This window comes from Podarcis tiliguerta (assembly GCF_965153285.1).
Source record: "Podarcis tiliguerta genome assembly, chromosome: 2".
Taxonomy (NCBI): domain Eukaryota; kingdom Metazoa; phylum Chordata; class Lepidosauria; order Squamata; family Lacertidae; genus Podarcis; species Podarcis tiliguerta.
The window spans coordinates 112146336-112164695 of NC_139535.1; the positions used below are offsets into that span (position 1 = coordinate 112146336).

The window sequence follows — 18360 nt, forward strand, 5'->3', positions numbered from 1 at the left end:
GCGGGAAAAGGTCTTAGCATGACATCTTGGGGAGTTGGTCAGTTAGTAGACATTATCAAGCTAGTTGGCATAGTTTGACAGTTTTAAGGCATAGGCTGTAGTTGAGTAGTTCTTGCTGTAGCTCATTGTTTCTCAAACTTGGGTCTCCAGCTGTTTTTGGACTACAACTCCCATCATCCCTAGCAAGACCAGTAGTGATAGGAATTGTAGTCCAAAAACAGCTGGAGACCCAAGTTTGGGAAACACTGCTCCAGCTAATGAGAACCTGAACCAGAAAGGCTTTACTTCCTTCTCTTCAGGAAGGAAGATGAGTCTCCACTGCATGCCACTTGAATGCTTTTCTTTCTCTTCACAGCTACACAATTGCTTTAAGCTTCAAGTGGAAAATTACAGGAAACTGGGCTTGTTAGAGGAAGCTCTCCAGGCTGTGGTACTCTGGCTGGCTGTTCAGGGCAGCAGGATAACAGAGCAGATGGCAGAGCCAATCTCCGCCTGGGTCAAAGTCAAAATTGATGCCAGCAAATCTGATGACCTGAGACTGAAGTAAGAATGGAACCAAGAGATTGGGTATTACTCTTAAAATGGGGGGTTGAGGTTTGCCCTGTCAAAACTTGAAACTGGCAGTTTGGGGGAAAACTTTTGTATTTGTCTTGCTGCATATGTGTAGCTTTTGGGAAATATGCATCCTGTCCTTTCACTGTTGAAACAGTGCTCAAGTTGACTTACATAGGTAAAGGTAAAGGGACCCCTGACCATTAGGTCCAGTCGTGACCAACTCTGGGGTTGCGGCGCTCATCTTGCTTTATTGGCCGAGGAAGCCGGCATACAGCTTCCGGGTCATGTGGCCAGCATGACTAAGCCGCTTCTGGCGAACCAGAGCAGCGCACGGAAACGCCGTTTACCTTAACATCCAGAGCGGTACCTATTTATCTACTTGCACTTTGACGTGCTTTCAAACTGCTAGGTTGGCAGGAGCAGGGACCGAGCAACGGGAGCTCACCCCGTGGCGGGGATTCGAACCGCCACCCTTCTGATCAGCAAGTCCTAGGCTCTATGGTTTAATCCACAGCGCCACCCGCGGTCCGTTGACTTACATACATCAGTTTAAAATCTGATTTCTGTTTTATTCGTGCTTCTGAAGATAATCACAGCAGATAAGACTACTAAAAGAGGAGTACAATTCCTGCTCTTTGTGGCATGGATCTTCCCTCCACCCCTCACATGAATAAAGATGTTCCAGCTTATATCTCCTTTGCTGGGAAAAGGGACACTGCTGGTTCTGAAGGAACTGGAGAGTTTTACCTCATGTCACATCCTAGTACTAAAGAAAGAACATAGGAAATGAGGCTGGTATACCCATTGACACTTAAGTCCTCCCTTAAGCAACAGTCAACACTCTATTAAGCAATAAATCTGTGTATATTAAATGTATATAATCATCTAAGCACATGGTGCTTGCCAGAACAGCTATGACAGGACTGTACTTGAAGGCACTTGCAGTCCAAAATAGACCCAGAAAAACGACGGCTCGTGGAATTCCTTTTTTTTATTTATTTTGGTCATAATTTTTAATTGATTTTTATACAGTTTAAAAATTTCAATTCAGTTTCCATACAGTATTCCTGTAGCATTTTGACTTCCCATCCTTCCTTCTGTGATGTTTCAAATCCGTATATCTACTGCCTTGAATATCATATTTCTCTAAAATACATCATTTCCTATAATAGAAATTCCTGTAATCTCTGCTATAGGACAAACAAAAGAATGCTTTGTTACTGACATCGGATAAAGTGGGAATGCTCAGCCTGCTGTTTTCTGACCTTTGTGGGGTTTCCATAAAATGTTCCACGGGGTATATAACAGAATCCATCAAACCTGTCATGCTGTTCATGGAAACCTCCAAATGTAAGGACTCCTATTGGTAGCAGAAGGAACGTCACTGCCGCAGAGTTCCACGCAAAACTTCGCATGGGTGGCAGCAGTAGAATCCAGCATGTATAGGCCTAACCTGTGCAGTAATTGCCACTCAAAATTGGTGTAAAATGTTGGGCCCATATATGGGGTCCCAACACTGGGTTCGTGCACATTATGATGTATGGTGTGACAGATGTAGTCACAATCCCACTTAATATTGCATGCAGACCACATATTTGGAGGTGCTTGTAAATAGGGTTTTCATTTCAATACAGACAAGTTAACCAACTTCCCAACTTTGCTAGCGTCTTGAGGCTGGTCTTTTATGTACAGCTTTGCCACCAGCTTAAAATCAATTGGGTAAGTTCATGGGGAACAGGTCCGCAATTAGAAACTGATGCTGGATGATGCTGGGACAAACAACAGGATGCCTAATACTGTTTCTTTGCTGCTTGTGAGATCCCAGTTGTGTCCAGGGCCAACACAATACATTTTGATGCATGAAAGACAACGTGGTATCTCCCTATTCCATGCACAGAGCCAGACTGTCCTGGCAATAGGCATAAACACTGGTGTTTACCACACACCAAATAAAAGTGACTAGGGAGGAATCTAAATCGGTTCATTTTTGTACTATTTGCTCTAAACTTTTGATACACTGTACATCAATACAACAGAGACAGAACATTTACTCTCAATGTTCCAGGGAAGTTTGAGGAGTGAAATATTTTAGAAGATTAGGATAAAGTGATTTCTCCATGCCTTGGGGATTGTGATGAAAAAAGATGCACCACACAAATTAATGTAGGCTATTATTTTCCCTTTTCTGCCCCTCTTAACCATTCTAAATTTTCTTCCCACCCCCTTTTGTATCAATATGTTCAACGTTTTATTTTGTCTTTATTTTAAAAATTAAAGTTTCTTTAAAATAACAAAGAGCTTCATTCTGGCAGCAGTACACCTACTCTGAAAAGTTTTAATGGCAGACAACATAGGGCCTATACCACTGCAGCAGCATTGTTTGAGCTGCTTTCCAAGGGACCTTGGACCTGTGGCCAACAGACTGGCTCTAGCAACTCCACACCTGCCGAATGCAGAGGGAGAACACACAATTTACATAGGATGGATAAAATTCATTTTCTATGTGGTTTGGTTGCTTACTGCTTAATGCTAATATGCTGAAATAAACAGATTAATTAATGTACTTCTGTGGTGGGGGGAACACACAGGTGATGGGGCAGCCTGAGGGCAACAGGCTAGCTTAGGAAATGCGGGGCAGACCTCTGGGCACAAACACCTCAACACCATTTCTGCTGCCTGAGGCAGCCGGATCACTCTGCCTGATGGTGCAGCTGGCCCTGGAGACGTCTGGCAAGATGAGAATAAAAGGCACACTGTGTTATTGTAACCGTGTAATCTGGAGTTGCCCTACTTTGGGTCTCTTGTAATTGTTCCTTCTTGTTTTGCCTGCATGTTCATCACAGGACTCTAAAGGAGGGCCTGGAGGGGTACAGCTTGGATACGGAGGTCCTCATGAAAGTATTGTTGGAGGAGCTGAAGGCTTACAAGACTGTTCGGGTAGACACTGGCCAGGAGCGCTTCAACGTGATCTGCGATCTGCTGGACATATGTTCAGAAGGCAGCGGTTGGGTTCACGAGCGGGCTGTGGTTCTGGTGGAACTGGCACAGGTTCTGTGTTACCATGACTACAGTGAACAGACAGAATGGTGAGTGGCCAGTGTTCTCTGGAGCTTCTATTGTGATCAGTGCTCAGGGTCCTAGCTGAGGTGTGTGCCCCTTGGAGAAGAAAGTGGCGATGGATAAGATTCATCTGCATGGCAAATTCAACTTTAGAAATAGAAGGAGGAGCTTGTTCCTTGTATTGTGGCCCTTCCACCTGCTTCCTATAAACTCTTATTTTCCTTTTCTCTGTCCAATTTCTCATCCTTCCTCTAAGTCAGGAGCAGCTAATCTCTAATCCTCCATCCCCACCCTTTGCTGAAAAGTGTTTGGGGTTCCGCCACAACTCAAGAAAGAACTCAACACAACTCAAGAAAGATGTGCAAATTAAGAAACCTTATGCTAGAGAGGCATCTATGTTCTACGGATATAATTTACTTTTTTGCAGCACAGTATCAGGGCATTCTGCTCTGGCCTTTGCTCTGGCCCTCCATCCTTTAAATATTGCTGACTTATTTTTGCTTTTATATTGCAAAGCAAAAAGAGTAGCTTCTCATGAATGTGCCCAACCTAGGAGACCTTGTGTTTATAATTCTCCATGTTCTTTATTCTCCTGTTCACAAGTCATAAATACAAGCGTGTCGCATACAAATTGCATTTAACAAATGGTGCAGAGTCCAACCCCCTGCTTCTCAATTTCCTTTCTCAGCAGCAGTTCACTATCCTCTGATCCCATAGCTGCAATTCAACACGCACACCTCACCACTCTTATGGGTCAGAGCAGGGATGGGGAAACCTGTGATTCCCCTCCCCACAATGTTACTGGACTTCAGCCCCCATCATCCCCAACTATTGTAAAGGCTGGCTTGGGCTGATGGGAATTGGAGTCTAATAGTATCTGGAAGCCACAGGTTCCTCCACCCTACTGGCTGTCAATTAGTCACCAGGTTAAGTTCAAGGTGCTGTTTCTTGTGTATGAAACCTACAGCTTGGAACCAAAATACCAGAAATATTGTCTCACCCCTTATATACCCAACTGATTGCTGCTCTTTGCAGGTGAGGGCCTCCGGCAGGTACCATCTTATTATGAGGCCCATTCCATACACTGTGGAAATCAGAACTTTAGTGTTGTGGCACCTACCCTTTGGAATTCCTTCTCCTTGAATATCAGACAGGCACCATCTCTGATTTTAGCACTCTCTGAAGCCCTTGCTCCTTCAGCAAGCCTTTTAAGTCGAATTCTTTCCCAGTCTGCATCTGTACTGAAATTGTTTTTAAGAAAGTTTAGCCCTTGTAGCTTGCTGCCCCAGGCCCCTTTGTGGGGAAGAGTGGGATCTAAATTTAATAATTTGTGTGCTAAGATGCCCCAGAATTTGTCCAGAAGAGCCTCCATGGTTGATGAATGGGAGACACCATTGGTTAAACGCTGTCCCCTCCTCTGTAGCTCTGCCCTGGACTCTGTTCATGAAGCCCTGTGGCTGTTGGATTCTGTGCCAAAGACTCCCCAGAATGAGGAGCAGCTCCAGGACGATAAGGCCCAAGCCTTACTCTGGCTTTACATCTGCACGATTGAGGACAAAATGCGTGAGGTATGTGGCAGTAAGCAAAGCAGCACAGAGCTCTGCCGACTAAATTCAGAGCTGCTTATATTTTGTGTTTTAGAAGTTAAATGCTACAATCTGTATAAAACCATGCAGATTATTTCTTCCTTGCTGCAGAAGTATATCTGCTGTTTACCTTATTTCCAAGCACTGAAACCTCATCCCTAACGACTAGAAACCTTAAGCCCACCCCTCTCGCTTCTCAGATCTCATCAGGCATTTCCCCATTGTTTGCTTTCTTTAATCAAAATGTCTAGACACCTCCCCCATCTTCTTAAAATCTCAGATGAGGGTCAAGGAAAACAAAATTGTATTTGATTTTGCATTCCTTCTGTTGTCGTGTTGCTGCATACAGTCCTAGTTAAAGTGTATTTGACTGTGTAGCAAGCAAAACATCCATAAGACACCAATGCTTATTTAAGTGGAGATGTTGGGAATTGAACATATTTTGGCTTAGGAACTCCTTGCCTTTTTTGCTGTAAGCTTTTCAGCATCTCCAGGGTATCCTGCACTACAATTGTAATGTATAGTAGGATAGGGCTTTTACAGTGGCATGGAGGTTATTTTAAACTGAAGTAACATTTTGTGAAGAATTGTGATGCATCGTGTGATGTGTCACTTATTGTGATGCATCATGAGGTTTGGGCTCAGTGAAACCACTGTAGTGGCTTTGTTTGTTATGCCCTCAGCTGCTCCACAAGGGATGGAGATTTTATGCCGCTGGGGACAGACAGTATGTCCTCTCACTTCCATACCAAGCTTTATCCATGTTGCTTTTTCAAATGCAGAGCATCAGGCAAGAGCAGAGGACCAGGAGTGCCCATGCCAGGGGCCAGAAAGGCATACAAGATCTTGAAGGCTTTGAGACCAATGATCTTAACTATGAGAATAAATCCCAGGATGACAAGTTCCTGTATCTTGGCATTGCATTTAACCTGTCTGTGGATTCTGGTAAGGAACTTGGTTAGTCGGGGAGGGTGGGGCGAGACACACATACATTTGAAGCAGGTGTAGGGAACTTTCATCCTGTCGGGCTGCTAAATTTGGCCCACAACACCATTTCGGGCAAACCATGCCCACCTGCCAGTCACCTGATGTCATATGATGTTGGGTGCGAAGATCTGATTCAAGCATTAGGTGCTAAGAACTGTTAGCTTAAGTGCTGCCATGTGAGGTGATTGACAGGTGGGTGCAATTCTGTAAGCGGTATTGCTCGATCATGCTAGTGAATTTATCAGCTGATAATCAGGTAGAAAATGGAAATAAGAGTGTGGATGTTCTCTAACCAAGCTTGCTAGTTTGTTGATTTCCAACTGGATTATAAAAGGCACCATAGGTATTTCTGACCCATCAAAAAGCAACCTTAAATTTTCATTGCTCAGAAAGGGACATGTGAAATGTGACCCTTGCTTATTAACCCCAACGGTGCAGCAGCTCCAGGTGGGCAGAGGAGAAGCCTTGATATGAGATGCACTTGAGTTTCTAGTTACTGCACAAAGAACTGTGTTTTGACTCTCCCTACGAGGTGGTGATTGGCTCTGCAGTCTCTTGACCCCACCCAACACTCTAAATCTCTTTTTCAGTGCAATCAAAGTGTTTGGACGATGCCCTTGCCTTGTGGAAGCAGCTCCTTTCCTGCAAGGGCAAGATCCCAGCTGTACGTAACGTTGAACAGACAGCAGCATCCTTACACATCATGGCAGCTTTGTACAGAATGATGGGAAAGGTAATGAGCCAGGCAGTTTGCTTGGGCAAGAAGTCTATATAACTGGGGTTTTGTTCTCCTTCAGCTTCCTGAAAGGCCTCTCCCTCTTTTTCCCCCACTTCCCTGCTCTCATGCAAGCACTGTATTGTCTCTCTTTTAGGCTGATTGTGAAAAGCCCTGGGGCAGCAGCATGATGGCTGCACCTGAGAACAGCACCTCCCACTCCCTGTAGGAGTCCCATTATGCCCTTCTCCCTCTCCACCCCTGCCAGTCTGAGGTGCCTTGCTTTCTGATTCGAGAACTGGGAGCAGAGACAGCACGAGAATCTAAGAGTGGCTCACAAGCTCTTACAACGAGCTTGCAATATTTAGTGCTTCTTGGTGAACCTAAGAAGAGTCCTGCTGGATCACACCAGTGGCCTGTCTAGTCAGCGGGTGACCATGGACCAGTCGCCATCTCTCAGCCTAACCTACCTCACAGGGATGCTATATGGATAAAATTGGGAGGGGAGAGCCATGTATGTCACCTTGAGCTCCTAGGAGGAAAAGAGTGGTGTACAGTGGTACCTCGGGTTAAGAACTTAATTTGTTCTGGTGGTCCGTACTTAACCTGAAACACCACTTTAGCTAATGGAGCCTCCTGCTGCCTTCTTGCCACCGGAGCACGATTTCTGTTCTCAACCTGAAGCAAAGATCTTAACCCGAAGTACTATTTCTGGGTTAGCAGAGTCTGTAGCCTGAAGCATCTGTAACCCGAGGTACCACTGTATGTAAATGCAAGGAATAAAATAATAATGCTTCCCTCGAACTGAAAAGGGTGGTTCCACCCAAATGACCAGTTCTGCCACGGTGAGGACCAGAACTGGCAGCAATGTCTGGCTGTATATGGACCTATAAACATTTAATGAAAGTGTTAAAGGTGCGGCCTTTTGCTCAATTTCATTTTGTAAAGGAAAGAAGTTATAACAAGTCTCCAGATGTGTTATTCTATGAACTTGACTGCTTTCCACATTCTGGAAAAGGTCATGGAGCAATGCTACTCTGCCCCTTGACTGGGAAGGAAGAGTGGATTGATTAGAATCAGATTTTGTATCTGAATGCCATCTGAGCAGATCTCCTCTACACCCAGGAAGGCTTTCCTGTTAGGTCATGGCAACTTTTATTACAGAGCTCGAGTCCTTGTGAGCAGAGCTCCCTTGAATAGCAAAACTGACCATCCCCGACTGTACTGGATTAGGTCCCCACCACCCTGCACATATTTAAATAGATTTATTTCCTTTTTTATTATGCAGCCATTGCAGGCCATAGAGAGTTATTTCCTCATCACAGCTCTGTCCGGGGCGCTTGAAGACTCTGTGGGGAAGACCAATGCCTTGTGCCAAATTTCCAAGCTACTTCTCCATCTGGAATGTCCCAGTTACGCTGAGGTGAGCATGAAGAGTAGTGAGTTGCAAAAGTCCCTGGCATCTCCTGGAAAGATCCCTCTCTGAAATCCTGGAGAACCTTTGCCAGTCAGTGTGGACAGTACTGGACCACAGATCCGATTCTGCCTAAGCCAGCTTGCTAGGTTTGTGCCCTACATACGTATCACTGTTACAAATGCCCTTTTAAAAAATGGTCACCTTATTGCTGGGAGGCTTTCTGTTCCATCTACCCCAGCACAGTTGGCAGCAGCTGTTGGAGGTCTTTCTCCCAGCCCTCCCACCTGAAACTCTCTAACTAGTGATGTTGGGTGTTGAACTTGGAGCTTTAAAGTTGCTCTACCAATGAGAATGGAGCTTTCTACGGCCCGGGGCCCTACTGGCTGCCAATCTGGGAAATGCGAGGGTTGAATATGCTTCCTCAATACAATAGTACCTTGGTTCTCGAATTTAATCCATTCCAGGAGTCCGTTCGACTCCCAAACAGTTCGAAAACCAAGACGCAGCTGCTGGTTGGCTGCATGAGCTTCCTGCACTTAATCAGAAGCCGTGTTGGATGTTCGGCTTCCGAAAAAGGTTCCCAAACCAGAACACTCACTTCTGGGTTTGCGGCGTTTGGGAGCCGATTTGTTCGAGAGCCAAGCCGTTCAACTACCAAGGTACCACCGTACAGCTTTGATGTAGCCATGCTTTGCCTTTCCACCTCCTAAAAAGGATCACCAGATGTACTAACAATTCACTTTAACTCAAAGCATCAACAAAGAAAGAAAAATGCTGCTGGGGCCCTCAGGGTTGGAGATGTCTGAATAGGAAATTGCTCTGCGGGGTCCTTCTTCCCACTGCACTGCCAAAGAGTCATGCTTTTGATACATGATGGAAAGCCAACAGTGGCAGAGATGGGCAGACCTCCCTCAGGAGGCCATCTGACAACTCTGGCAGTGGGAATTATTCCGACTTCTGCTGTTGGGGCTCAGTTCAATCTTGCCTCCCAGTGGCTGAGTAGAGAATGATAACTGCCTGAGGCCTTAGTTCAAAATTAGCAGTCTGACTTGGGCCTGAAAGCAAGTAGCCAAAATAAACCTCAGTGAGGGCAAATGAGACAATTAAGCAACTGTACCACTGTATGCCCCTTCATGGATCACTGCCTTGTTGTGGTGAAGGGGCTTGAATAAGTCCAAGATGCTATGAGCTATTCCGTGCAGGGCCACCCAAGACAGACAGGTCATAGCTGAGAGTTTAGACTAAATGTGATCCACCTGGAGAAGGAACTGGCAATCCACTCCAGTATTTTGCCAAGAAAACTCCATGGACATAAAAAAGGAGAAGCTTTGAGAAGAAAGTGAGTTTCCAAGGCATGTTCTGGTTCATGGGGTCACGGAGAGTCGAACACAACTAAGACGACTAAAACAACCACAACCACTGTATGAGCCATGAAGTTGACAATCTGGAAACAAGCTTATTCCTGTTGGAGGCCCCATAGACCTGATTTCTTGATGGCTTTCTCATTACTTCCTGCTGTTAAGGTCAGCTGCTGATAAACGGGACAAATGCTGGCTGAACTCTTGTTATTTCAACTCTAGCGGACAACTGCTGTGCTAATGTTCTTTTGTCCCGTTTTATTCTCTTGCAGACCACTTTAAAGGAGGCTGAATCATGCCTGCAAAATGTGGACAGAAAGAATGACTCTTGCCTGCTGACCAATCAAACACTAGCTGTGCTCCGTAGCAAGCTGTGCTTAGCAAACCACAAGGTATCCTCGTGGGGGTTGCCCTTTTGCATTCACTGCACAGCACTGAGACTAGCAAGCAAGCCAGGTTACTAAAAGAACTACCATATTTTTTGCTGTATAAGACTCACTTTTTCCCTCCTAAAAAGTAAGGGGAAATGTGTGTACGTCTTATGGAGCGAATGCAGGCTGCACAGCTATCCCAGAAGCCAGAACAGCAAGAGGGATTGCTGCTTTTGCTGCGCAGCGATCCCTCTTGCTGTTCTGGCTTCTGGGATTCAGAATATTTTTTTTCTTGTTTTCCTCCTCCAAAAACTAGGTGCATCTTATGGTCTGGTGCGTCTTATACAGCGAAAAATACTGTATCTTTAGTAAAAAAGCTTTTGTGTATACATGTGCCAGGAAGGAGAGAGTAGAAAGCCACATGGGAATGATGCTTTTGGGTCCATAGGACCCTAAAAGGGAGCCTACTGCATTATGCTATGGCTAATACTTTGCTGAATCATTCAAAACCAAGATTGCCCCTCTGCCAATATGTGATTTTTTGCCCATAAGTAGGCTGCACTGATTAATTACTCTGGAAGGGGCTGAACCATTTGTCACAGTTAGGCTATGCCTCAATTTGTTCAAGATCCATCCAGGCCTGATAACTTTCTTTGTACTTGTGGGCTGGAGCTTTGATTCTGCGGGGATTCTGCAGGAATGAACTGAGGAGCCCCACCACTACTGGGCTAATTATAAACGTAGATCATTTCTAGCCGCAAGTGGGTTGGTTTTTATCCTACTGTCTGTAGTATGGATAGGAGAATGCTGGATCAGGTTGGGATATTCTAGGTTCAGCTAAGAAATGCACACATGGGTGTCAAATTGCAGGCACTTCCAAACTTTCAGAAAATTTCCCTGGGGTGAAGAATCATCTGCATTCTGATTCGTAAGCTTTTGCAGCACAAATCGAATGCTGGTTGGTGCACAGTGGAAGACAGTCTTCTTTGCAACTGATCATTTCCTCCCTTCTCTTTGTGGACAGATTGAAGAAGGTGTCATGCTTCTAGTAGAAATCTTACAGAACCCTGCTTTGCAAAGGTCCTCCAAGGTCTGGTACCTGCTCCGAGCCAGTGCTCTCCAGTTGACAGCCGCTTACCTTGGTCTGCCAGCTTCTGCCCTCCCACTGGCACTGAGGCAAAAACTCTGGGTTCAAGGTGAGTGCAGAAGCATCCATGCATCTCCTCCTTGATACTAATCTGTACTCGTCTGATACTTGCAATTCACCTGTCAATAAGTGAATAGTAAATGAATGGAAGATTTTGAGAACTTTGTGAGCTGGAGAAGGTATCTAAACATTCAAGGGCAAAGAGAAGATGTTCCGTTCCAGATGTATGGGAGGAGCATACTAGAGTTAGGTTTCACCCAGCAGGTGAACAGCATGTCGTTCCCAAGTGGAAAGGGAACAGCCAGTTTTAAATTCTGGGGCAGAACAGCAGTGTTGGTTGGTAACCTGCAGTTCTTGGGTTGTTGTAAATTCCACCCAACAAGCAAAGATTGAGGCTTTAAGCCAGAGGTGGCAAACCTGTGGCCCTCCAGTTATTGCTGGATTCCAGCTCCCATCATCCATGGTCATTGATTATGGTGGCTGAGGTTGATGGGAGTGGGGAGTTCAATAATGTTTGGAGAGCACCAGGTTGCCCAGCCCTGTTTTTAAGCCATGCCAACAAGTGTCATATATCATGGAAGTTTCTTCCTTGTGTGTACAAGAGGTTCCCACCATGCCCTAGTCCTGTAAATAGTCTTGGAAGTAAAGATCTGCTTCCCTCTTAATTGCGAACTGTGTTCCAGGGAGCATTTGCATTTTTGGGAGCTAATCAAGAGTTTCTCATCTCTGAAAGCAGGTTGCCCCTTAAAATGTACAGCCCTAGGAAACCACTGGGTGTTCTGTAAGCTACATCCCAATAGTTAGAGGCCTAATAGGCATGCTTATCCCTATGTGAGCATTGCGTATTGTTCCCTTGAACACAACTCCCAAATATTGGCAGCGCACAGAGGTCCTTTCATGTGGATTGCTTATGGAAAGGTTTCCTTGAAACTACAAAGCTTGTTGAAAACAGTAACGTACAGTGTGTGTTCTCTCCACTCATGCAGGATGGAGGACCCCTGAAACGGCTCTGGGTGATGCTCACAAACTCTACCGCAGCATCCTCTTGAGCTTCTCACTGATTATCAGCGACACGCCTGCTAAAGATGTTTCAGAGCATCAGTTTGTAGATCACGGTAAAATGTTTATTGCTATCCTCTGAAAGTGTGCAAAGATTTTTGCTATTTCTCAAAATCCTGTATGCATGAAACTTTCCCTAAACTGGGGCGAAGTGGTCCACTGTTGAAATATTGCTGCTGTTTACTAGTTCCTTTTCGGCCCAAGGATCTATTGGATAAAACGGATATGCCGTATCTACCCTCGAAAGGGAGCAGCTGGTGTTTTTTAGTACTAATATAGCACCATCACTATGGATTGTGCTTTACAAGCTTTTTAGAATTCTATGGAATGCTAATTGTGATACAATGTAGGAAATCAATAAAAATACGATTAAGTAATCATGCAGCATCTAGCACAGCCAATTACGGTTGTGACAACGGACAGAAAAATTATTAAATGGCCTATTTTCAAGTAGTTTTCAAGTAGTCTGGTGCATTTGGGAGCAGCTGGGCTAGACAGTTGTGCAAAAGGTGTCATGGAAAAATGAGTGGAGTAGCTTAACTAAATTTAGACTGTCCATATGCTGGTTTTAGTGATTTAAAAATTATAACTTGTTCTATTTGAAGATGCTGAAGTTATTCCATAAAAGAAAGGCAGAGATACACATTCTGGGTGGTATTCAGCAGCTAACTGGTCCCACTAGTGGAAGCCTACATAAGGGCTTCTGTTGGCGCAATGGGGCTTCCCTGCTTGTCCCCCCCCCCCAAGCATTCCCCAAAGCTGGAGGCAGGAGAAGCCCCTAGAACAGTGCAAGGGGAGGGGAGAGGGTGAATTGTTCCACCTGGCAAGCTGAAAATTTGCGCTGACAGAACAATAGCCCTAGTGCTATGCTGAATTCCTCCCTCTGAAAATAAACCAAATATGTTTCAGCACACAATCTTGGAACTTGGTTGACCTTCGGTACTGGAACGGCTTCCTAACCACATAAAATCTATGGATTGTTACAAGCAAATGGCCCACCAGTTGCTACTCCTTATTTTACTTTGTTCTCTTATTTCATTTACTCTGCCAAGCTCAAGCAATGAAACTCTTCAACAGCTCACCTCATCTGAGCAATGGGTTTAAAAAAAAAATATGCAGGGAAGTAAACCTGCAGCTTTGCAACCAGAATAAATGCAGCTGCGATATGTGATGTTGGGTGCAGAGTTCAACATCTGGATACTCAGCTGCATTTTTTTAAAAAAAGTTTCCAATTCTTCTGGATGCATAGTGATGGTGCTATATTAGAAACCTGTGGGCAAAATGCCCAATTAAATCTCAGAAAGAGGCTTTCAGTGGTTGGGAGGCAAGGTGCCCTGAATAGCTCATTGGCTTTCTCCATGGCTTGCAGAATAAATTGTGCTAGTTAGGGAATGCTTGTATAATGTAGATGAGGTGCACAGTATGGTTTACCTTGGTAAAGAATTATCAAATGAGGCAGACACTAGGGCTGGGTGGTATCTGGTTTTCAACATTGGGATACATCAGCAGCTTAATAGCACAATATGCTGATATATCACAATGTCTGGAATGTATATTGGATCCTTTTTCCTCCCCAGTCCTACTGAGCAAGCCCCCATACCACTCTGGCTTGTGTGAGCTGGACGGGTGCAGGGGCTTCCTTAAACTGCTCAGTCTCCTGCCCCCTAGTTCTCGGACAAGTACCCAGTGAATAGGTGGTCCCAAAGAATGCAGATGTCGCCTGCCCGATCTTAATGTATGTGGAGTTACTGTGTTCCACACTTCAGCATGCTGTCTCTTTTGAAAATCTTAAACATGGTGCACCTGGATGTAAAATTAAGATGCCCTACACATAGGCAACTTAATTGTTTCTTTCCCCACCCCAAACAAATTTGACCATCAGGTGATAACTTGGTGCAGAAGTGGCAGGTGCTGGCTGACATGTTTGTTTGCTCCGAGAGCTTTGTCTCCCTCCTGAGCAAGATCGAGATTGTCAATGAAGCAAAAGCTTTCTGCCTGGAAATGCTGAAAATCTCCATGAGGCTTCAGTCTATTCGATGGTAAGGAATGTAAATGGGTAAGGAGGGGGAACCCGTGGCTCTGAACTAAAATCCCTATCATCCCTGACCATTGGTCATGCTGGCTGAGTCTGGTGGGAGCTGGAGTCCAGCACCTGAAAGTGGGGGGTCAGCAGTTCTCCACCCCTGATATATAATGAAAATAACATTGCACAGAGAAACTCATAGGTGTGGGAATTAGAGACCTAGACTCGAACTTGTGTTGGCCTAGTCCCTTCTCAAAAATGTGGACCCAGGAAGCCTAGAGGCAAGCCCTCCTTAATCTGTTGAGCTTATCAGTGCAGAGCTGTGATGGGCATAGGGCAAAGGAGAGCCTTTTGTGAAATTTTGTTACGGAGCAGCATGTTGGGATAGGGTGCAGCGTGTGGCTGATGCCATTTGCAGGTCAAAGGTTTCAATTGTTGAGTATTGGGAACCCTCTAATGTGTGCTGGGCCTGCTCTTATCAGGTGTGCTCGCTTCCTGGTCTTGAAGAGTGGACTGGAACTACAGCGCAGTGACCTGGAGCTGTGTCGCTTGGATCTGGAGCAGGTCTTGTTTCTTCTTGAGTCGGGCACAGGTGAGGTTTCTCCACTCCACCTAAAGTAGCCGAAGCAGGGATGGTAGAACTTTGGAACCTCTTGCTGCAAGGAGAATGGGGAGGCAAACTGCTGTCTGCAGAAGCGGGGTTGTTTTGCCCTGTGACTTAACTCCAGGGGATAATCAAGTCTCCCTCTGGAAGGGTGGATCTGGGCTTGAGGGCAGGGTTCCAGACTTTTTAGACTGATAAACTCTTCCCCTCCCCAAAAGCCAAACCCACCTACACGGGCAATGCATCCCTAAGAAATCATGTGCACACATAGTTAAAATGAGGAATTCCACAGACACTTAGCAAGCAACAGCACATCCTCCCTTTACAAAAAAAGGAATACGAATGGGGAAAACTGGGCAGTTGGGCCGGGTACAACGTAAAGCAAAGCACCAGCCCCACCTGCCCTTCCTTTCCAATGCTAAGAGTGCCTGTCAGCCCCAGATGCTCCCAGAGCCAAAGAAAGAGGCCTAGGTGGCAAGAAACTAGACCCTCTAAATAAATTTTTAAAACCCTATTTTTAAAAATTGGGAGAGGCAGGATGCTTTGAGGGCACCATGGGCAGCATATCAGCAGCCCTAGCTTGAGGGTGTAGGATCTTCAGACACACTGATATTGAGACCCGCTGTGCCATACCTGTCAACTTTTCCCTTTTCTTGCGAGGAATCGGAATAAGGGAATTTCCCTTTAAAAAGGGGAAACGTTGACAGCTATGCACTGTGGGCTTCCTCTGAAAAGGTGCCACGCTTCATCCTTTCAATATTGGGGGCTAGGAATCTGAGCAACTTGGTTGCGTGTGTCCTGTCTGGGGATAAAGAACCTTTTACACCTCTCTGTCCAAAGATGACTTTCCCTTTGTGGAGGGTTCAGACCAGTCTTTCCCAAACTTGGGTCTCCAGCTGTTTTTGTTCTACAACTCCCGTCATTCCTAGCTAGCAGGACCAGTGGGAACTGTAGTCCAAAAACAGTTGAAGACCCAAGTTTGGGAAACACAGGTTTACATCAGTTTTGTGTTTAAGCTTTCAAATTGATTTGCGAAGTGTTTTCCACTGGTGCCAGGGGCAAATACTCAATTAGTTTGTCTCTTCTGCCTCCAGTTTTTGAAACCAAAGAAGAAAAGGAAGGTGTGAAAATCAAGCCCAGGAAAGGCAGGTCTAAAAACAGGACGTCTCAAGGTCCATGTGTAGAGCCCGCTGAGGAGGAGCAGCCTTTCTTGAAAGAGGTCTCCCTCGAGTTTGTTGACACAGTCTCCCTGCAGAAGAAGACCCTAACCACCTCGCCAGTGCTGAAGTCCAAACAGAAGAAGCATGCTGGCTTCCTGAATCACCCAGAGGCCTGCCACTGCTTACTGTGCTCTGATGTGGTCCTCTCTGCCGTCTGTCTCGGCTGGCTGGTCACCTCCGCAGAGGAGGAGCTGGCATCTGGGAACAGGGCAGAAGGCTTGCATCTCCTCGAGACCAGTCTGAAACGGTGTGCCACTGTGGCTTCGCGTCTCTCCAGCATGGTAGCCTGCGTTTCTCAAGGCAAGAAGGGGGTCATGCCTCATCAATCCCCAGTTCAGATTCTTGATAATCTGGTGGCCCATATCTACGTGACTCTGGCTTGGCAAAGTGTGAACACTGGCAGACCAGAGAAGAAACTTTGGGGGATTCTGGAGACTGGCTTGAGCTTGCTGTCTTCTAAGGAGACTCAGCTGCTTGGCTTCCAATACCAAAGGGCCAGGCTGCTGCTTGCTAAAGCTGTGGGTACCATGTCTATCCTAGCCTCTACTCAATATGACAGTGCAGAAAACCTATTTTCTAGTGCTTGGTCCTGGAAGTCCCCATTGTCTCTCCACGGGAACCCAGAAGGCAAGCAAAAGGCAGAAAAGGCGGTCAATTCACTTTGCACGCTGCCCCTGAAAAGCAAAACGCCGAAGCAGCCAAGAGCTGACCAAAAAGGAAAGCCTAAGCGAATCCAAGGAACTAAACCTCTGCCTGTGACCAGACCTAATAATCCATTTGCCCTGGCTGACTCTGATTCAGAGGCTGCTCCGGTTGTCCTTAGACCACCTGTCGAGCACCGTACCCCAGCCCAGAAATCCCTCCCAGCTCCCAGGACGACCCAGCGTTCAGCAGCCAAGCCGCGCCTGAAGGCTCCATTTGCGGTTTTTGAGGAATCTTCTCCAAAGCTGAATACCAAACTTCCAAAGGCCCCTAAAGTGTCGAAGAGAACGAAATCTCGAATTAAGGTAACAATTAAAATAATAATAATCTATTAAACGTCTGCAACCGTAGCATAAAACAAACCTAAAAATGGCCTTGCTTAATCTGGGTCATGGTCTTAATATGGAAACGTTAATTGTGGCTGCTGTGGTTTGTTAACAATATACCTTAAATATTTACATGGCTAATCTGTGGAGTTGGTTTGCAGGCTTCCGGGGTGGGGGGTGCATCTGGTTGTCTGCTGTGAAAATGGGATGCTTGACTAGATCAGCTGCTGGTCTGACCCAGCAGGATTCTTGTGTTGTCCTTCTAAAGCAGGGATAAGAAACCTTTGGTCTTCTGGATGCTGTTCGGCTTCAACTCCCACCAGTCTTGCCACCATCATCACAGGCAGAGATAATGGGGTCAGGACCCATACAGCCTTCCTACATTGTCCAATCAGATGCCTATGAAAAGCCTACAAGCAGGACAATGTCAGAATAGCTCTGAGCAGTGGCTCTCTCCCATTGTTGCTTGTTCCCAAGTGGCTAGTATTCAGTGGCATGCTGCCTCTGCACCTGGAGATAATAACATCACAATCCAGGCATGAACTTGTCCACCCCCCCAAACCCCACCCCCCCATATAATCTAGCAGCTATCACTAAATATTGTGGTAGTGACTTCCGTTACTGTAAGAGTTTTGGGGGAAGGGGAGGTGAAGAGAAAGCAAAACAAACTTGTCTCCCCCCCAGGTCTCTTTCTATGATGACAGTGATATGGAAGATCCTCCGGAAGCCATGCAGGCGTCCCAGTTGCCTGCTGCCAAGGAGCCAGTGCTTGCCACCCCCAAGACAGGGAGGAGGGTGGCCTCTAGCAGGAAGGCATCCCAGATGAGCTGTAGCGCTAACTCTTCAGACGGCTGCTCCCAAATGGCAACGCCCCTGCCCAGGAGGCCACGGGGTAGGGGAGTTTCTCGACGGGGAAAGCAGCAGGAGGAAACCAAAGAAGCTCCTTGTGAGGAGGAAACTCCCAGTTCTAAGGATGATGAAGAAAAGGAGGTTCTGAGGACCATTGAGGAAGGTCCTGAGGCCAGCTTTGAAGTCCTACGGGGTTCCGATGAAGAAGCGCCAGTAGTTGAAGGTGAGGTGTGACTGCTTGGGAAAAGAAAACAGTAGTGGAAGATGGAAGGCGAGAGACCTAGGAATGAGCTAGCTGACAGGCTTCTTAGGCAAAGTAGCAGGATGATGATAATAATAATAATAATAGTAATAATAATAATATTTATATCCCGCCCATCT

The 18360-nt window shown here is 45.9% G+C and overlaps 2 protein-coding genes across 3 annotated transcripts in view; one reads left to right on the plus strand and one right to left on the minus strand.

Annotated features, from left to right (window-relative positions):
• CSAD (cysteine sulfinic acid decarboxylase) overlaps window positions 1-18360 on the minus strand; it is a 742174-nt gene that overhangs the window by 451041 nt on the left and 272773 nt on the right. The gene's annotated exons all lie outside the window — the stretch shown is intronic.
• ESPL1 (extra spindle pole bodies like 1, separase) overlaps window positions 1-18360 on the plus strand; it is a 43732-nt gene that overhangs the window by 10565 nt on the left and 14807 nt on the right. For both annotated transcript variants that reach the window (XM_083427179.1, XM_083427180.1), the window contains exons 7-19: window positions 356-543; window positions 3399-3641; window positions 5039-5183; window positions 5984-6146; window positions 6779-6921; window positions 8192-8326; window positions 9951-10070; window positions 11074-11245; window positions 12183-12311; window positions 14138-14294; window positions 14761-14870; window positions 15977-17109; window positions 17815-18202. In XM_083427179.1, the coding sequence (XP_083283305.1) occupies window positions 356-543; window positions 3399-3641; window positions 5039-5183; window positions 5984-6146; window positions 6779-6921; window positions 8192-8326; window positions 9951-10070; window positions 11074-11245; window positions 12183-12311; window positions 14138-14294; window positions 14761-14870; window positions 15977-17109; window positions 17815-18202 (3226 nt within the window). The remainder of the gene's footprint in view (window positions 1-355; window positions 544-3398; window positions 3642-5038; window positions 5184-5983; window positions 6147-6778; window positions 6922-8191; window positions 8327-9950; window positions 10071-11073; window positions 11246-12182; window positions 12312-14137; window positions 14295-14760; window positions 14871-15976; window positions 17110-17814; window positions 18203-18360) is intronic.